The 14,710-nt window shown below is 38.7% G+C and overlaps 1 protein-coding gene across 2 annotated transcripts in view; it reads left to right on the top strand.

Annotated features, from left to right (window-relative positions):
* Positions 1-3,770: 3,770 nt before the first annotated feature.
* The window catches only part of myo10l3 (myosin X, like 3), a 68,917-nt gene continuing 57,977 nt past the window's right edge, over positions 3,771-14,710 (top strand). For both annotated transcript variants that reach the window (XM_017303500.1, XM_008403966.2), the window contains exon 1: positions 3,771-4,053. In XM_017303500.1, coding sequence (XP_017158989.1) covers positions 4,033-4,053 — 21 coding nt within the window. In that variant the 5' untranslated portion in view covers positions 3,771-4,032. The remainder of the gene's footprint in view (positions 4,054-14,710) is intronic.

Genomic DNA, 14,710 nt, shown 5'->3' with positions numbered 1-14,710 from the left:
TACAGATACACGAAAACTGTACTTAAGTACAGTAACGAAGTACTTGTACTTCGTTACTTCCCACCACTGATCACAAGTATGCTAAATGCCCTAAATAGGCTGGAACAGCCGAGGTATCTCGAAAAAAATATGCGTATATTTAAGATATGATCCGTATTATCGCGGTAAAAAAATAAATAAAAGACTTGTTTCTGCCGGGTGAGTAGTGAATTGTGCTATTTTAAGTAATTTTAGTCTACGATAAGGATGTTATGCTAACAACGAACTAACCCATGTTATTTTATAAACTTGAACTTCCTGGTAAATAATTTATTTGCTTCTGTAAACCCAAATACATGCTGGAGTTGTACGTTAATGTTGAGTCGCTGTAGGACGCTGCATTTGAAAAAGGTGGGGGGGCCAACTTCACTCAGGTTGGTGGGGACTGTCCCCTTCATGCCAGAGTTGGTGGAGACATGTCCACATCAGTCCTTCAGGATGTTACGCCTATGAGCTATAGACTATAAACTTTTACACATTTTACACACATTTCTTCAAACATTGTTGAATTATGAAATGGATGAACACAAACGTGGAGAAAAGTGATCAAAGTTTTTTCCTTTGTTTTCTGTTACAAATAAAAAAGTGGGGTTTGCATTTTTATTCAACCTACTTTAGTCAACACACTTTAGAAAACAGATTAAGGGGAGTGCTAGCACTTTTTTTTTCACTTAAAGCCCTGTTTACCACTCATAAACAACACACAGCTATTTTGCCAGCAGAATTACCCTGTTATATGGCCCTGCTTCAAATGGCTGGCTTAGCTCTTTAGCATGCTAATTAGCTAGCTCTGCTGAGGCCTGCTAATGAACTGGTCATGTGACTCAGGTTTGCATTGGGGAATTATCTAAATATGCAGAACACTGACTTCAGACACTACCAATTAAGGTGGACAGCTGTCTTGGTAGATTTGTAGTTGTGTTATTATTTTTCATTTTTAGATAATCGACAGAACAGTCGTCTGTGTGATTTTCAATGATTAGCCTTCCGACAGGCTAACCCTGCATTAAAATCACCTACAACATGATCTCTGATCTAAGAGATGTGTTCATGATGAATTTTCTTTTTCTAATGATTCCCAACAAACCGCTGAGACCTTATAATAATGAAGCATCTGTACTAATCAAATTGGCATCTCCTAAATATAATTTCTTAAGTGAGAACAATAAGCATAAGAGGAGCTTAGGACTTCCTAATATTTCATGATTCACTAAACTGTAAAATGGTTTTCTTGAGCATATTTGACTCTCTTGAATGTTTGGGAATCAATGTAAAAGCTCAGACACTGAGCTTTTAATGTTATCTAAAAGACCCAAATATGTGGAAAAAGCTTTCAATAAATTTAGCCAGCTCTTATCAATCAAGTTGAATACGTCTGAAATCTGTGGAGTCAGGAAAAAAGAAAACAAAACCGTTATTAAATTAAGTCTTTCTCACGAAATACATGAGTAATTACCATTCTCATTATTTTCGTTCCCATTATTAAGTTGCTGCCACAATTTTTTTGTCTCCCATGTCACCTGACCCACTTCATAGAGATCAAATAAAAAACAATGAATTATTTTCCTTTTTTTTGTTGTTGTTTTTTTTGTTTTTTTTAGCTTTCTTTTTACATAAAGGGAGGACATAATAAAAACACATTGACATAGAACCTGCAACACTTAAAAGAAAGACAAACACATCAACAGCAATTTACATTACATTAAAGTTTGAATACATAGAATGACAAAACATATTGTCTATGTATAATGATATAAAACTTTTATATTGGCATACGTAGAACAACGATATAAAACTTTCTTGTGTTCATTCAAACACAAGAAGCTATTTACATTACTGAAGAGGAGAAATAGATCCAAAATCAAATAAAAAATGTTCCTCTTTTATTTTGCTTGTTTTTTCCCCCAGCATTTTTTAAATTAAAAGACATAATAAAAGTGCAACATTGACATAGAACCTGCAACACTTAAAAGAAAGACAAACACGTCAACAGCAATTTACATTACAGTAAAGTTTGAATACATAGAATGATTTTATTTGAAGGGGTGTGCATAAGACTGACATGACACTGTCATAAACATGACATAACATCTGTCATGAACATGAAGAAGTCTTTATGAATGTTCATGACAGTTGTCATAAAGTGTCATTCGGTAAATAATGACACTTTTAATGCAAAGTTGCTCTAAAAGTTGCATTAAAAGTCATTAAAAGTGCCAACATTGCATAATTTTGTAAATTATGATAATTTAATGCAAAGTTGGCATTAAAAATAACTTTGTTTTACTTATTAAACAGCCAAGGTGTTCAGTCTCTCTTCAACAGTAACAAATGCACTAAAAATAAATACGATGCAAACAGGACAGACCTCTTTGAAAATGATGATGCAAGTGGTGATGTTTCAGTTGTGTGCACTTTTTGTCCTGGTTGTGTGATTTTAGCCATCTTAAATAGATTAAATGTGAGGCTATCGCAATGTATTCACCACCAGAAATTATATTTGTTGTGACATTTGGAAAAAGGTTTAGAAGGTATTCATTTTCCAATATTTATTGTCCCTATTATAGCACTAGAAATATATAAGGCAAAGAATCACGCAGAAGTTTCTGTTCTGCAGAGAATCAGGCAATTTGTCATCACTTACCAGTCAGCAGCCCTCTCAGCAGAGACTACTTTTGGCACTGCAAGAATTGATCCAGCATTAATCCTTACAGGAACACAAAACAGTGGCTGGACTGTTCACTCAAAAGCTGATTTACTGTAACCTTATAAAAGCAGCTATTAGAAATGTACCACAAGAAGCTTTTCCATTCCGATGCCTAAAAAGACATTGCTTATAATTTAACAGTGAGACATTTAACTAAGAGACAAAACTACTGTATTTTATTATCACTGAGAAAACGAGCAGTTTGTTTGTAAAGGGTCAACATTCCTTAAGCCTTATAAGAATCTTTAATCAATTAGTGTAGTGTTCTCAACCAGTGGGATAATAATGCGACGTGAGGAGGCTTCCTGATTTGATTCATGTGTGGGGTGTCAAAGTCAACAGATGTTAATTCCTGTTGTTTATTAAAGATAACATGGAAAGATCAGACGACTGGCTGCTGAATAAGCATGACTAACTAAAGTATGCATTTGTGGTTGAACTGAAAACAATAATAATAATAATTCATGCAAGAAAACACTTGCAGAAAACGAGCCTAATCAAACGTTCAAGTACAGTCACATTCAGTAAATTAGAATATGCATTCGAGGCTCATTTGTCAGATCAAAAGTGCCTTTTGAAAATAAAAAGCTGAAATCAGTTTTTAAATATATTTTTCCCATTAAACCCACATTTCTAATTATCTCTGTGTAAACGTGCTGCATTGAGCGAATTGAATTACTAAAATAAATGGAAAGCAACAACATTTGATTGTGTCCCCCTACCCCCCCCCCCCCTTCTTCCTTCTCTGTAAATCTTAATCATCAGAAGAATCAAGATTGATAATTTTCCATACTGTAATCTGGAGTCGTTTCTGGTTTTAACCAAGGTGAACATTTCCTATGAATAAATGCGGTCCTATCTGATATGCGTTGAATGCGTTCATSTTTTACAKTATCAGAACTCCACGTCGAGCAGAAACAAAGAGGGCGTATGCTGAAGGGGAGGCGCGCCTCTTCCTGGAGACTCCTCCTCCCTGCATAATGTGCCGGCTGCCTCATTGAAATGACTAGACAGCAGAAAAACAGACTCTCAGCGGCAAGTCGGGACACTGGCGAACCGGCTTGGGAAACAGCCTAAAGTGACCGAGAGCGGGGCTGGAAAATGGGCTGCATTTAACCAACAGAGAGAGCCCTTTGAGCAAGCAGCAGCATCAGTAACAAAGAATAAGTTTTATTCGCCTCAAGGAAGCGGATGGGAATTATTCGGGATTCGGGGTTTTTCTCCTCCTCTGCTGTGGTACCCTAAGGTCAGATTACAAAGAGAAGAGAGGTCGGGCTCTGTTGGAGATGGATTTCTTCTTTGCAGCGGTAAGTCGGATCAGTTTTCTGCGCATTAAGCGCAGTTTTAGGAGCTGCTTACTTTTAGTGTAACCCGGAGTGACTGTGGGACCCCCTCCCGCCCCCCACGCTCTTTGTTTGGTTCTATCGTTTTTTGGTTTTTTTTGGACGCATTTACTTTTTACCTGTAATAGTTTTTTTTTTTTTGTAACTTTAGTTTTTTGTTTGTTTGTTTAGTTTTTTCTGTTCTTGTAATGCTTTTTCATTTATTTTTAGATTTTATAACAATGTTGCTTCCTCTGAGCTGGACTCGAATGGAAACTTGAAAGCCTCTGATAAAAAATCCACAACTATTCACTATCATCTAACTGGAGAATAAACAATAACAGGACAAACTGACTCGGTTCCATTATCAGAGCCTCATTTAGCGGATTTAAAAAAAATATATATCATTGTGGCAGTATCTACCTGTAAAAGCTGACCTTGCTCCATGCTGGCTGGATGTGTCATGAGCCATTCAGCCCAAACACCTCAGGGTTGAAGGGAAATCATGGCTGCAGGTCTGATTTCTCATCCCCCTGTGACTCAGAGGAGGACACAGACTCTGACAGAGAGACAGTGTGTTGGTAGGATTTTCCTCCCAGTGTTCACCTCTTTTACCTCCTTTTGGCGGCACCAGCCTCGCCCTTCGGTGATGTGCTGAGTTCTGACTCAACGTAAGACTCATAGATCATGCTTCTTGCGCAAAAAAAAGATAATTCCATATTTTAGCCTAAAATTCACTAAAGGTTCTTCTTGCAGTTTTACTAACTTGGGAAGTTTTCGGTTTTTTGTCATATTTTCAGTTTAAATTTACAATTTATGTTTGAATACTGTTTTTTTTTCATGCACAGTGCCAACTAAAACTAAAACTATTCCCACTCCTTGTAATTTTCCTCATTTTGTCACTTTACAACCACAAGCTTCATAGTATTTTACTGAGATTTGTACTGTTACCATACCAACTTTATTTATAAAGCACTTTAAAACAACCACAGCTGGTACAAAGTGCTGTACATTAAAACACAACATAACAATAAAGAAATAAAAACTTACAGTTTAAAAACAAAAACATACAATTTAAAACTAGATCCTGCTGGAGTTTAAAGCCAAGTAAAATAGATGGGTTTTAAGACGAATTTTAAAAGTGGACAGTGAAGGGGCCTCTCTAACCTGCAAAGGCAAGTCATTCCATAACTTAAGGCCAATGACAGAGAAAGCCCTGTCCCCTCTGAGCTTCCTGTTGGACCAACACAAAGTAGGGCGTATAGAGGAAGATAAAGAATACAAATAAAAATCCAAAAAGTGTGGCATGCATTTCTATTCAGTCTCAACTTGAACATAAACAGGGCCAACTGACTCAGTGAGTCTGGAGTTGCAAAAGCTCACGTCCGTATGCTTGGTGTGCTACATGGCTTGTGATAATAGATGCAAGACTTCTTATGGCTTTATTTCAACATAGCTTTCTACTTGCCATTCTTCTACAAAGACATGATTTGTGGGAACAGTTGTTCTATTAGCAAATGTTCCCACCTGAGCTGTGGATCTCTGCTGCACCTCCAGATTTAGTGCTAGGCTCTTCTTTGGTTGATTATCCAACCTGTCAGCTAAGGTGGAAAGCCATTCCAAGTTAGGTTTGTATTGTACACTGAATTTTCAAGAAATGGATTGAACTGTGCTCTGTAAGATACTGAGGCTGTTGTTTAATGAGCTAACCTTTTGGCTCATCTGCTGTGTTTGTTGGTCTTCGTACAGCTGCTTTCCCATAAATGTTCTTTATCAAACCTCTGAGGCCTTCACAGAACATCTGGATTCATACTGAGATTAAATTACACAAACTCTTAATTATGAAGTCCACGGTTGTAGCTGGATAAAACCCGAAAAGTCATCAAGTGATCTCTTTATGTAAGGTGAAGTGACTTTCAAACAGGGTTTTCTTTTTACTTGCTAATATGTTCAGATGAAAACATTTTGGATTCAGCTGTCTCAGATAACGCTGAGCTGGATTATGCTGCATAATCTGACTTTATTAGAGTGATGTCCTATGCAGGAGAAGATTAATATTTAGGATCATCTGTAATTTATCTATCTTGCGGATTTTTTTGAATTTCATTTCAACTAAACTGCTTGTCTGTTTCTGTTTATTTATTTATATTTACATCTCTGCATTTCTAAGTTTTTAAAATCTGTATTTACATGATGCCATGTCTGATATGATAAATGTAGATCCACAATGTTTCATGCTAGTCATCTTTTGCAAAATGCTGCAACAATATTTACCTTAAAGCAATAATCCAACTACAGACTAACAAACTGATTTTATTTGGTATGATTGTTATTTTATAAAAACAATATAAAATGTAAAATTATGATTTATTTTTAATGATTTGTTTTGTTATGATTATACCCTGTAAAAAAAAAAAAACTGCGTTGGATATAAATTGACTGAACTGCCCTGATTCTTTAAGTGACTCTTTGGTGTCATGGAAGAAAGCCAGTTTCTTAAATTCTGCAGAGTAACAGTTTGGATTTAATTAAGCAGCAGTTCTGGATGCAAAAAGAGAGATTAAGTTCAACGTTGTGAAACTAAGTGCAACAGGGTTGCACCCTTAGCACAATTCATTAATGGGGATCTAGATATCTGAAAAGGAACAAAGTTGTAATATGTTTATTTCATTGTTTCATTTTGTTTTAACTCATTTGAAAAATCTTCTGTTGTAGTTTGGCGTCAGGATTTCTTCAGAGGTCTGTTTTACTTAGATTTGCATAAATAGTTTGCAGAACGTCTTTTCGTCGCATTCAGGACTGCGAGGTTTTTGAGCTTTGTCTCCAACAGTGTTTCACTGACTGAATTTATACCTGCTTTTTTTTTTGTGTAAAACTCTCCAAACTCAGTCAGATTGGACGGAGAAAGCATTTGAACATTTTCTTTTTCCAATTACTGCCTCAGATAATGAATAGGATTTGATCTGGACTTTGACTTGATCGTTCTGACGTGAACATTCTTCAGTCTGAACCACTTCACTGATGCTGTGGCGGAATGCTCAGGGTTATCGTGATGCCACAGTCTTTCACATCGTCTAACACGTTCTCTTTCAGGACACCCTTGGATTTAGCAGTTCATCTTTCTTACCAGCTCTGAACAGATTCCCTGCTGAAGAAAAACAACCACAAAGTATGATTCTCCCACCACCATGTGTCACTGTGGGGAGGGCATGTTCAGGGTGACGTCTAGTGTTGCTTTTTTGCCATACATAAAACTCTGTATGCAGGACGAAAGTGCACCTTCTTTCACATATTTCTTTCGTCTTCTGCAGCTCCTCCAGAGTTACCATGGACCCTGACTAATTTTCCCTGGCTACTTTTTACTTTTACTTGAGTAAGAATATGTGGAAGTACTGCTACTCTTACTTCAGCACAATTGTTGAGTACTCTGCCCACCTCGGCTTAATATAATCAAATTGTCCAATATGACAGAACTGTGAATGATTTTACACAAAAAGTGGCCCGAGAACACCTCACATGGCTGAGTTGTGCCTTGTGTGATGATGTTTGTGCCTGGGAAGATAGTTACAGGGCAGCAATCATGGCAGCCTGTCAAGAGGAGGGGCGACTACGAGGGCGTGTACGCCAAGATCTCATCCTGAACGCCCATCCTGTCCATCAGCGAAGGCTCTCAGGAGCTGACACGCCACCATAAAAACCTCAGCGCCGTGACTCCACGCCCAACCCGTCCGCTGATTGAGTGTGACTCCATTTTAAAGCCCACCAGCTGCTGGACCTGGTAGCAGCATATATATTTGACTTCATTAGATTTCACTAGAGCTTCTTTGCTGTCACTTTTAACCCTTTACAGATGATATGTCCCCTCAGATATTAAAATCCTTGGTGAAACATCCAGCTGATGAAGTAGAATTTCAGCTATTTTGTAAACGTGGTCGACAATTCCTCCATAGCAACAGCTGCTGCTCTGTAGAGCCACACAAGGAGTTCACCACACCCGTTAACTCCTTCCTTACATTACATTGCAAATTCCTTCCTCTTATATATACTCTGACAGAGAGAATCCCAAATTCCCAACCCTGACCCTGCAAATTCCAGGTCAAGGCTTCCTGTCATCCCATCATCGTGTTGCTGTAGTGGCAAAGCTTTAGGTTTCACACCTTCACCCTTCTACACACAGATATAGGCCCACACACTTAAAGCATCCCTAGGAACGCGATGAGCTGTTTATGTCTGGCTCCGTTTAGTCGGAGCAATGGATCTACCAGTTTGGTAAAAAAAAGACATTCTGTCATGACATGGGCATTGTGAGAAACCTGTTTGGAGTCTCTAGGCTATTTTCCTCCTGCAACGTCGACGGCCTTTCTGTTCAGTCCTCACATCATTAATCTCCTACTTTAAAGAGCCGAGAGGCAGAGGTTGCTGCTCCCAACTTTTGAGCATTTTTAGCGCAAGAACTGTTACAAAGGAAGGTAATCGACAAACGTCTTACTTCTTGATTGAGAAAAACACTCTCTTTGGTTCTTTCCAGATACATTTTCAACCACATTACAGCACTGAGGCTGCAGAGGTGACGGTTTTAAATGAAAATAATTTTATTTTGGATGCTACATTGTACTGGCTCCCTGTTTTTATAAGGATGTTACCATCATTTTGCTAAATTTAAATCACGGTTTCTTTCTAATCAAGTGGTCTTTAAATTGTTCTTTTATTCTCTTGTTTTTTGCTATAAAGCACTTTGGATTACCTTTTGTATTAATTATACTATACAAACAATCTTGACTAGACTTCCATCCAGATGGCCCTTGAAGTGAGGAAAACTGTCAGGAAGTAAAGTTCGGATGTGGTGAAGGAAGGAAAGAGAGATAAAAAAAAAATAAAAAATGAGGCCTGCATTCCTGTAAATCTTCTTTAAGCAGCTCTCCTAATTCTCAATTACTCATGAATAGGTTACTGTAAGCATTATCGGACCTAATTAGCGGATTGTCAAACTGCGCTGTTGAAACTGTGGTTAATTTACAGCAACTGATTGTTTAGGATTAAAGAGTGGAGAGCATGATTACGAAGGCGGTGGTTTGTGTGTGCGTCAGTAGGAATCCTGCAGCTTTGCTTCAGTCCAGTGTTTGCTGTCACAGCAGCACAGAGGCTAATTAGCAACAGATATTTGTCTAACCGTGAACCAGAAAACATGGATTATCCTCCCTCAGTCAGGTGAGCTGGTGTAGCTCATGAGAGTTTGTTTAACTCTGCTTTCAAACTGTAACGGGCCGTTGAGTATTAGTGATAGATTTCAGCAGAGCAGCTTGTACTTGATATAACTGTATCAGTAACCTGAACTCCCCCCCATCTATCAATGAGCTCAGCTTAATGTTGGGAGATCAGTGCTATGATAACCTCCTGCTGACACCAAGCTGTTGACTTTAGCTCCATCAGCCACATCTCTAAGCTCTTCATACAAAGCCGTCTGCGCTTGTGCTCATCCGAGGAAAATGTATGCGCCTGTCTTTCAACAGGTTTTTAGAAGTAACAAATAGCGGAGCGCAGACGCGTGGCTTCCTGTCTGCTGGGGTCATGATGATAGGGCAAACAATCGCTGTGTAGAGTTTCTCTTAGTCACATCTGCTGATCCACCTGGAAAAAATGTTAAAGGCATCAGAGTTTTTTGAAAAAAGTTGCGCTTTTATAGGCACATTTTAGCATTAAGGCAGGTTTTGCTTTAAATGTTTATGAGTCAGCATTGATGCAATGACCTCTGATGTTTGGTTATTTCTAGAGACTTAGTCAAAAAATATAGAAATAAACATTTATTTTATTCACAGTTGTGATAGTTTTATGATAGTTGATTGATTACTCAGGATTAGGTTACCAGCTACACTGACTATTATGTTAATTAGAGAAATAGGTGGTGTTCCTTTAGTTCAGAGGTTTGTAACTCCAGTGCCACTACCYTGCACTTTTGGATGTAAGACTCAGACTCAAAAATCAAATGAATGGTTAATGATCAGACCTTTGCCAAACTCACTAACATGCAAAGGTGGTAATTCAAGCTTCTGAGCAGGGATGTCTCCATTGACAAATAGGGTTACAGCGAGAAAGCTGTAACTCTATTTTTCATACAAAACTTGATTTTTCTCCTTTTTTTTTTTTTAAAAGAAAGGAACAAGAGTAGCAGCCGACTTTTAGCCACCTAAGTGGCAGGGAATATGGACCAGTACTGATGGTTTGCTGTAGTAGTGCCCAGAGCTACTTTCCTGCAACTTTTAGATGCGTCACTTCCCCAAAACGGCTCAATCAAATCACTGAATACCCTCATCAGCATGTCATTCAGCATAGCGAGCCATTCATTTCACTCAGGGGTGTTGGAACAGGGATGAATCTAATAGTTGCAGGATGGCAGCCCTAAATGACTGGAATTGGGCACCCCTCACTTACAGCAGTGTAGAAATTCTTGTGTTTTTTTTAAACAAATAAATCCCAATAACTCAGATGTATATATATATTTTTTTTACTTTATACGAGATTGGAATAAACTTTTAAGTTCATCTTAGTAACATGACACATATTTCCAAAACTTTCAATCTCTGATCTGAGTGAGGGAGACTGTTTGCCTAATATTTAACTGCAGCTACTTTTTCCTCAGATTCACATCTGAAAATAATTTTCAATAATCCCTTCATACTTGACCATGAAATGTCTTAAATTTATTTTTCATGCATAGGTTGTGTTATTTCTGTGATTTATGTTTGGAAACGTAAGTCCTGCATCTTTGCCTACCAGAAGAAAATAAAAAACGAGTTGTTGACCGTCCTATTGGCTGTCCGGTACGTACAGACACGCAGAAGCTGTGTGACAGTAACCAGTCTCTTAAATCCTCTGGTTCAGAAGTCCCGTCAGGCAGCTTAATAACAGCCGACCTGTGATTACGGCTTCCTGCCCAGATGTTAACTTTCCTTATTTAACCTCCTATGATTACTGTCAGCGGATAGGCAGCTTATTATAGGATGGGACATGCGAGTCTCCAACTCACACTGTCCCATGAGTGCAGGTTAACTCCATGGAAATACAGCCTCGGTCGGAAAAAACATTTGTAAGCATTGCGTCCTATGATAAGCTTACTTCCAAAGCTGCAGTTTCAGATCTAAGCGGTGAAGGAAACATTCATTAGGACTGAAGTAAGCATCTCTCACTGAGGGATCCTGGTCAGTTTTTTTTAACATTCAGAATGACGTGTATCAATTCTCCAAATGACAATAACATATTTTCTCCATTTTTCGTGGTCCCTGATTTCTGGACCTGGTAAAGATTTATTATGAGTGAGATGCTGCAGCAGATGGATGGAAACATCATAATGGTGAAAACAGAAAAGAGAAGAGTGCAGAGAACGAGAGTAAATGTAGTTATTGCATGAAGTGCAATATTTAGCAATAATGTTTTTGTAGTTCTACTACTTCATATTTCATTACTTCTGCTTTCGCTTAATCATGATAAAGTAACAAAGAGACACATCTATGGCCGGGTACTTGGACTAATGCATGAACTGGCAGCTTGTTTGTGTTTCCTTTCAGCTTGTTAAATTATTAAAGTCTACATTGTAATTTAAAGTGAACCACTAACACAGTGCTTGAGTGAATATCTCGTCTGTCTGTGCACTCCAAGTTTCCCTTTTCGTTTCACTGCAACATCATCCATTAGGAACGAATCGTTCCCTGCTTAGGAAAACATTACAGGTGATAATTGCATGTTTCACACTCACATGCTGAAAGGCACATTTTATCCCTACACATTGAGCAATTGAAATGTCTCCTTTATGTTTTTTGATCCTCCAGCTTTTCTGCATTTGAAACAAAATGATCAATGTTATAATTAATATATACCCATTAGATGAAATGTCTTTAATTGTGGTGGCAGCTTCATGCTGCGGGAATGTGTTTCTTCATCAGAGCTGATGGATGATGAGTCGAGATAAATACATGGCAAACCTGGAACGAAATATTTGTAAATGTCTTGAGACTAGAATGATGTTCACCGTCCAGATAGAATAGAACTGTTTGGATAAAGGAATGCTCATTGTGTTACAATGGTCCAGTTAAAGTCCAGAAGTAGAACCAATTGAGAATGTGAGACAAATGATTGCTCTCCTTCCAAAGTGAGAAAACGTGGGCTTTTTTTTTTCAGGAATGAAAGTCTAGATTTTTATTCTGATTAATGTCCAGGCCTTTGAAAACTCACTGACATACCCGGTTAAAGTTGCCGCTGTAATCACAGTGAATGAGATTCTACAAAATGATTTTATTGTAATGGAATTTGGAAAATTTCCACCAACTTCACAAATATGGCGAACTATGTGTTGGTCTTTGAGATGAAATCCCTTAGAAATACGTTGAAGGTGGTAGTTGTAATATGACCAAATGCAAACATTGTTGCAAGGCAATTGATATGTATGTATTCAACAAGCTAACTTATAATAGATGAGTTGTTTAATCAGTCAATTTGGAAAGCACATTATACTTAAAAATAAACAACAGCACCACTTTAGTCATAGACATGTCGTAGACAGAATAACATCCCATTATGGAGTCGCTGCTGCCTCCCACTGTCCCACTGATCGTGCCTAAAATGTCTCCCACAGTCAAGCTAACACACCCGAAGTCCCTGACAGTTCTGACTGAGCGGCATTCCTGGGATACCCCCAGGATCCCTGCTGTGTGACCCCTCTATAAAAGTCAGGTGGTTCCAGGAGAGGTCAGACATGCAGAAGACAGACAGGAAGGGGGGTCAGCCAGGTGGCTCTGTAGATACGGTGATCTCACAAAGCTTAGCTGAATATCCACTCGGATGAATAATAATCGCATAATTTCTGGCCGTTTTACTCATCCCTGGCGACCTCTCTGTTATACATAAATACAGTTTAGCGTTCTGATCCGTGTAGGATAAATATACAGTATGTTCACAAACGATAACAGAACCTCGAGTCGGGAGCCTGGCAGGGAGTTAAGTGCTCCACTTATTTCTGTCATGCTCCTAAAGACGTGGTTTGTCATGCAAATGATCTTCAATAGACTTATTAACAACACAGTAGATTAGCTCCGTCGGATGATGATGGGGGTGGAGCATTTTAACGCCTTTCGCCCTCTGCAGACGGGGTGGGTCTGCTCACTGACTGTCACATGCACACACACGCACACACACACATGCAGAGACAGACATCTAATGTAATCTAAATACAGATGAGAAAAAAAGGCTGCTGAATGTGTTTGATTGTCTTCCAGCATGTGACGCTTTTGTTAATAGGTTTCTGCCCTTCTGTCGAAACAAAAACAGTTTGCGCCCATCAGTTTGTGTCAGCGTTAAATAAGAACAGCAGCTGCCTCCAGGCAGTCCTCCTCTAAACATGTTTACAGCCTCCTCAGCGTGGGGCCTCGAGCTGCGCCGCAGTATGAGAAGCAATTGAGGATTTTTCTCCCAGACACAAACTGGGGAAAGCCCTGTTCCCCATGGGGACTCCTCCTATTCCATTAGCAAATTTTCTGATCAGCTGCTCACTCTATTATTAATTCATACGTCCTCCCTGCACAGATGTTAGAGGTTGCCTTTAATCATCTGATGTTCCGCCTCTGTCACCGACATCCCCCACCCCCTCCACTTTGACGTTCTGGCTCAGACGCGCTGGCTGTGTCGCGTTCAGGAGGCAGACGGGACGGAAACAACAAAACGAGAAATTCTAAAGGATAATCGGCACGTTTGAGAACGGTGCCTAATTATTTAAAGTTAGCGGAAGAGCTCGTATTTTTGTGATGTCAATGAAACCCACTGAGGTTTTGCTTTTTGTAGAACATATAGCTCTCAACCTACTGGAGAGCCTAAATCCAGTGGGACCTTTGCCCAGATTCCCCTCTTAGCCTAATTCAGCCTGCTTAATTAATCTCACCAGCTACTTGGCACATTTCTGCTCGTTCCACTCTCACATCATTCAGGAGATGCCCTTACTATCCCTTCATTATTCTCCCTGCTCTTGTTTCCAATTTAAAACATACATACACATAAAGCAAAAAATTGAAAATATATATTTTTTCTGTATGCCTCTCCAACTCAGAAAATAGTCGTGTGTGTGCTTTTTTTTTAAAAATGGAGAATTGGGAGCAAAACAAATAGCAAATTTGCAAACCATTTAAAGAACTGTCCTGTAAATCTTCTTCCTTGTGGTTCTCAACCTCATTTTGCGAGAACCTCCCTTCTCTTTAACAGAGTTGGTGTGTGGCTCCACACCACCACAGCACACACATACACTTCTCTACACACATACACACACTGATGACTTCACACGCTAATGTGCAGCCATCAGTGTAATGAAGTTTGGTTTATACTTTTGTAAAAGGATCAGATTTCTCTCTCAAACTTACTCCCACTGAGCTGACAGTGAGCTGAATTTGTTTCTCCAGTTCATCCTGAAAGCTCTCAATGATTTATATGCATTTTCTCCCAATTCATGTTTCAAACTTGCCCTGAAGGATGGGTGCATAATGTGTTTTTCAATTTTTTTAAATTTAGTTTGTCTTTAATGTTTGATTCAGAATATAGCATATGTTTATTCATCTGACTATAACACGTAAATAGGAGCAATATGAAATGCAGCTATAACATATAT

This window comes from Poecilia reticulata, linkage group LG2, assembly GCF_000633615.1.
Source record: "Poecilia reticulata strain Guanapo linkage group LG2, Guppy_female_1.0+MT, whole genome shotgun sequence".
Lineage (NCBI taxonomy): Eukaryota > Metazoa > Chordata > Actinopteri > Cyprinodontiformes > Poeciliidae > Poecilia > Poecilia reticulata.
The sequence above is the reverse complement of the archived record's forward strand: the minus strand, read 5'-3'. Positions and strand labels throughout refer to the sequence as shown.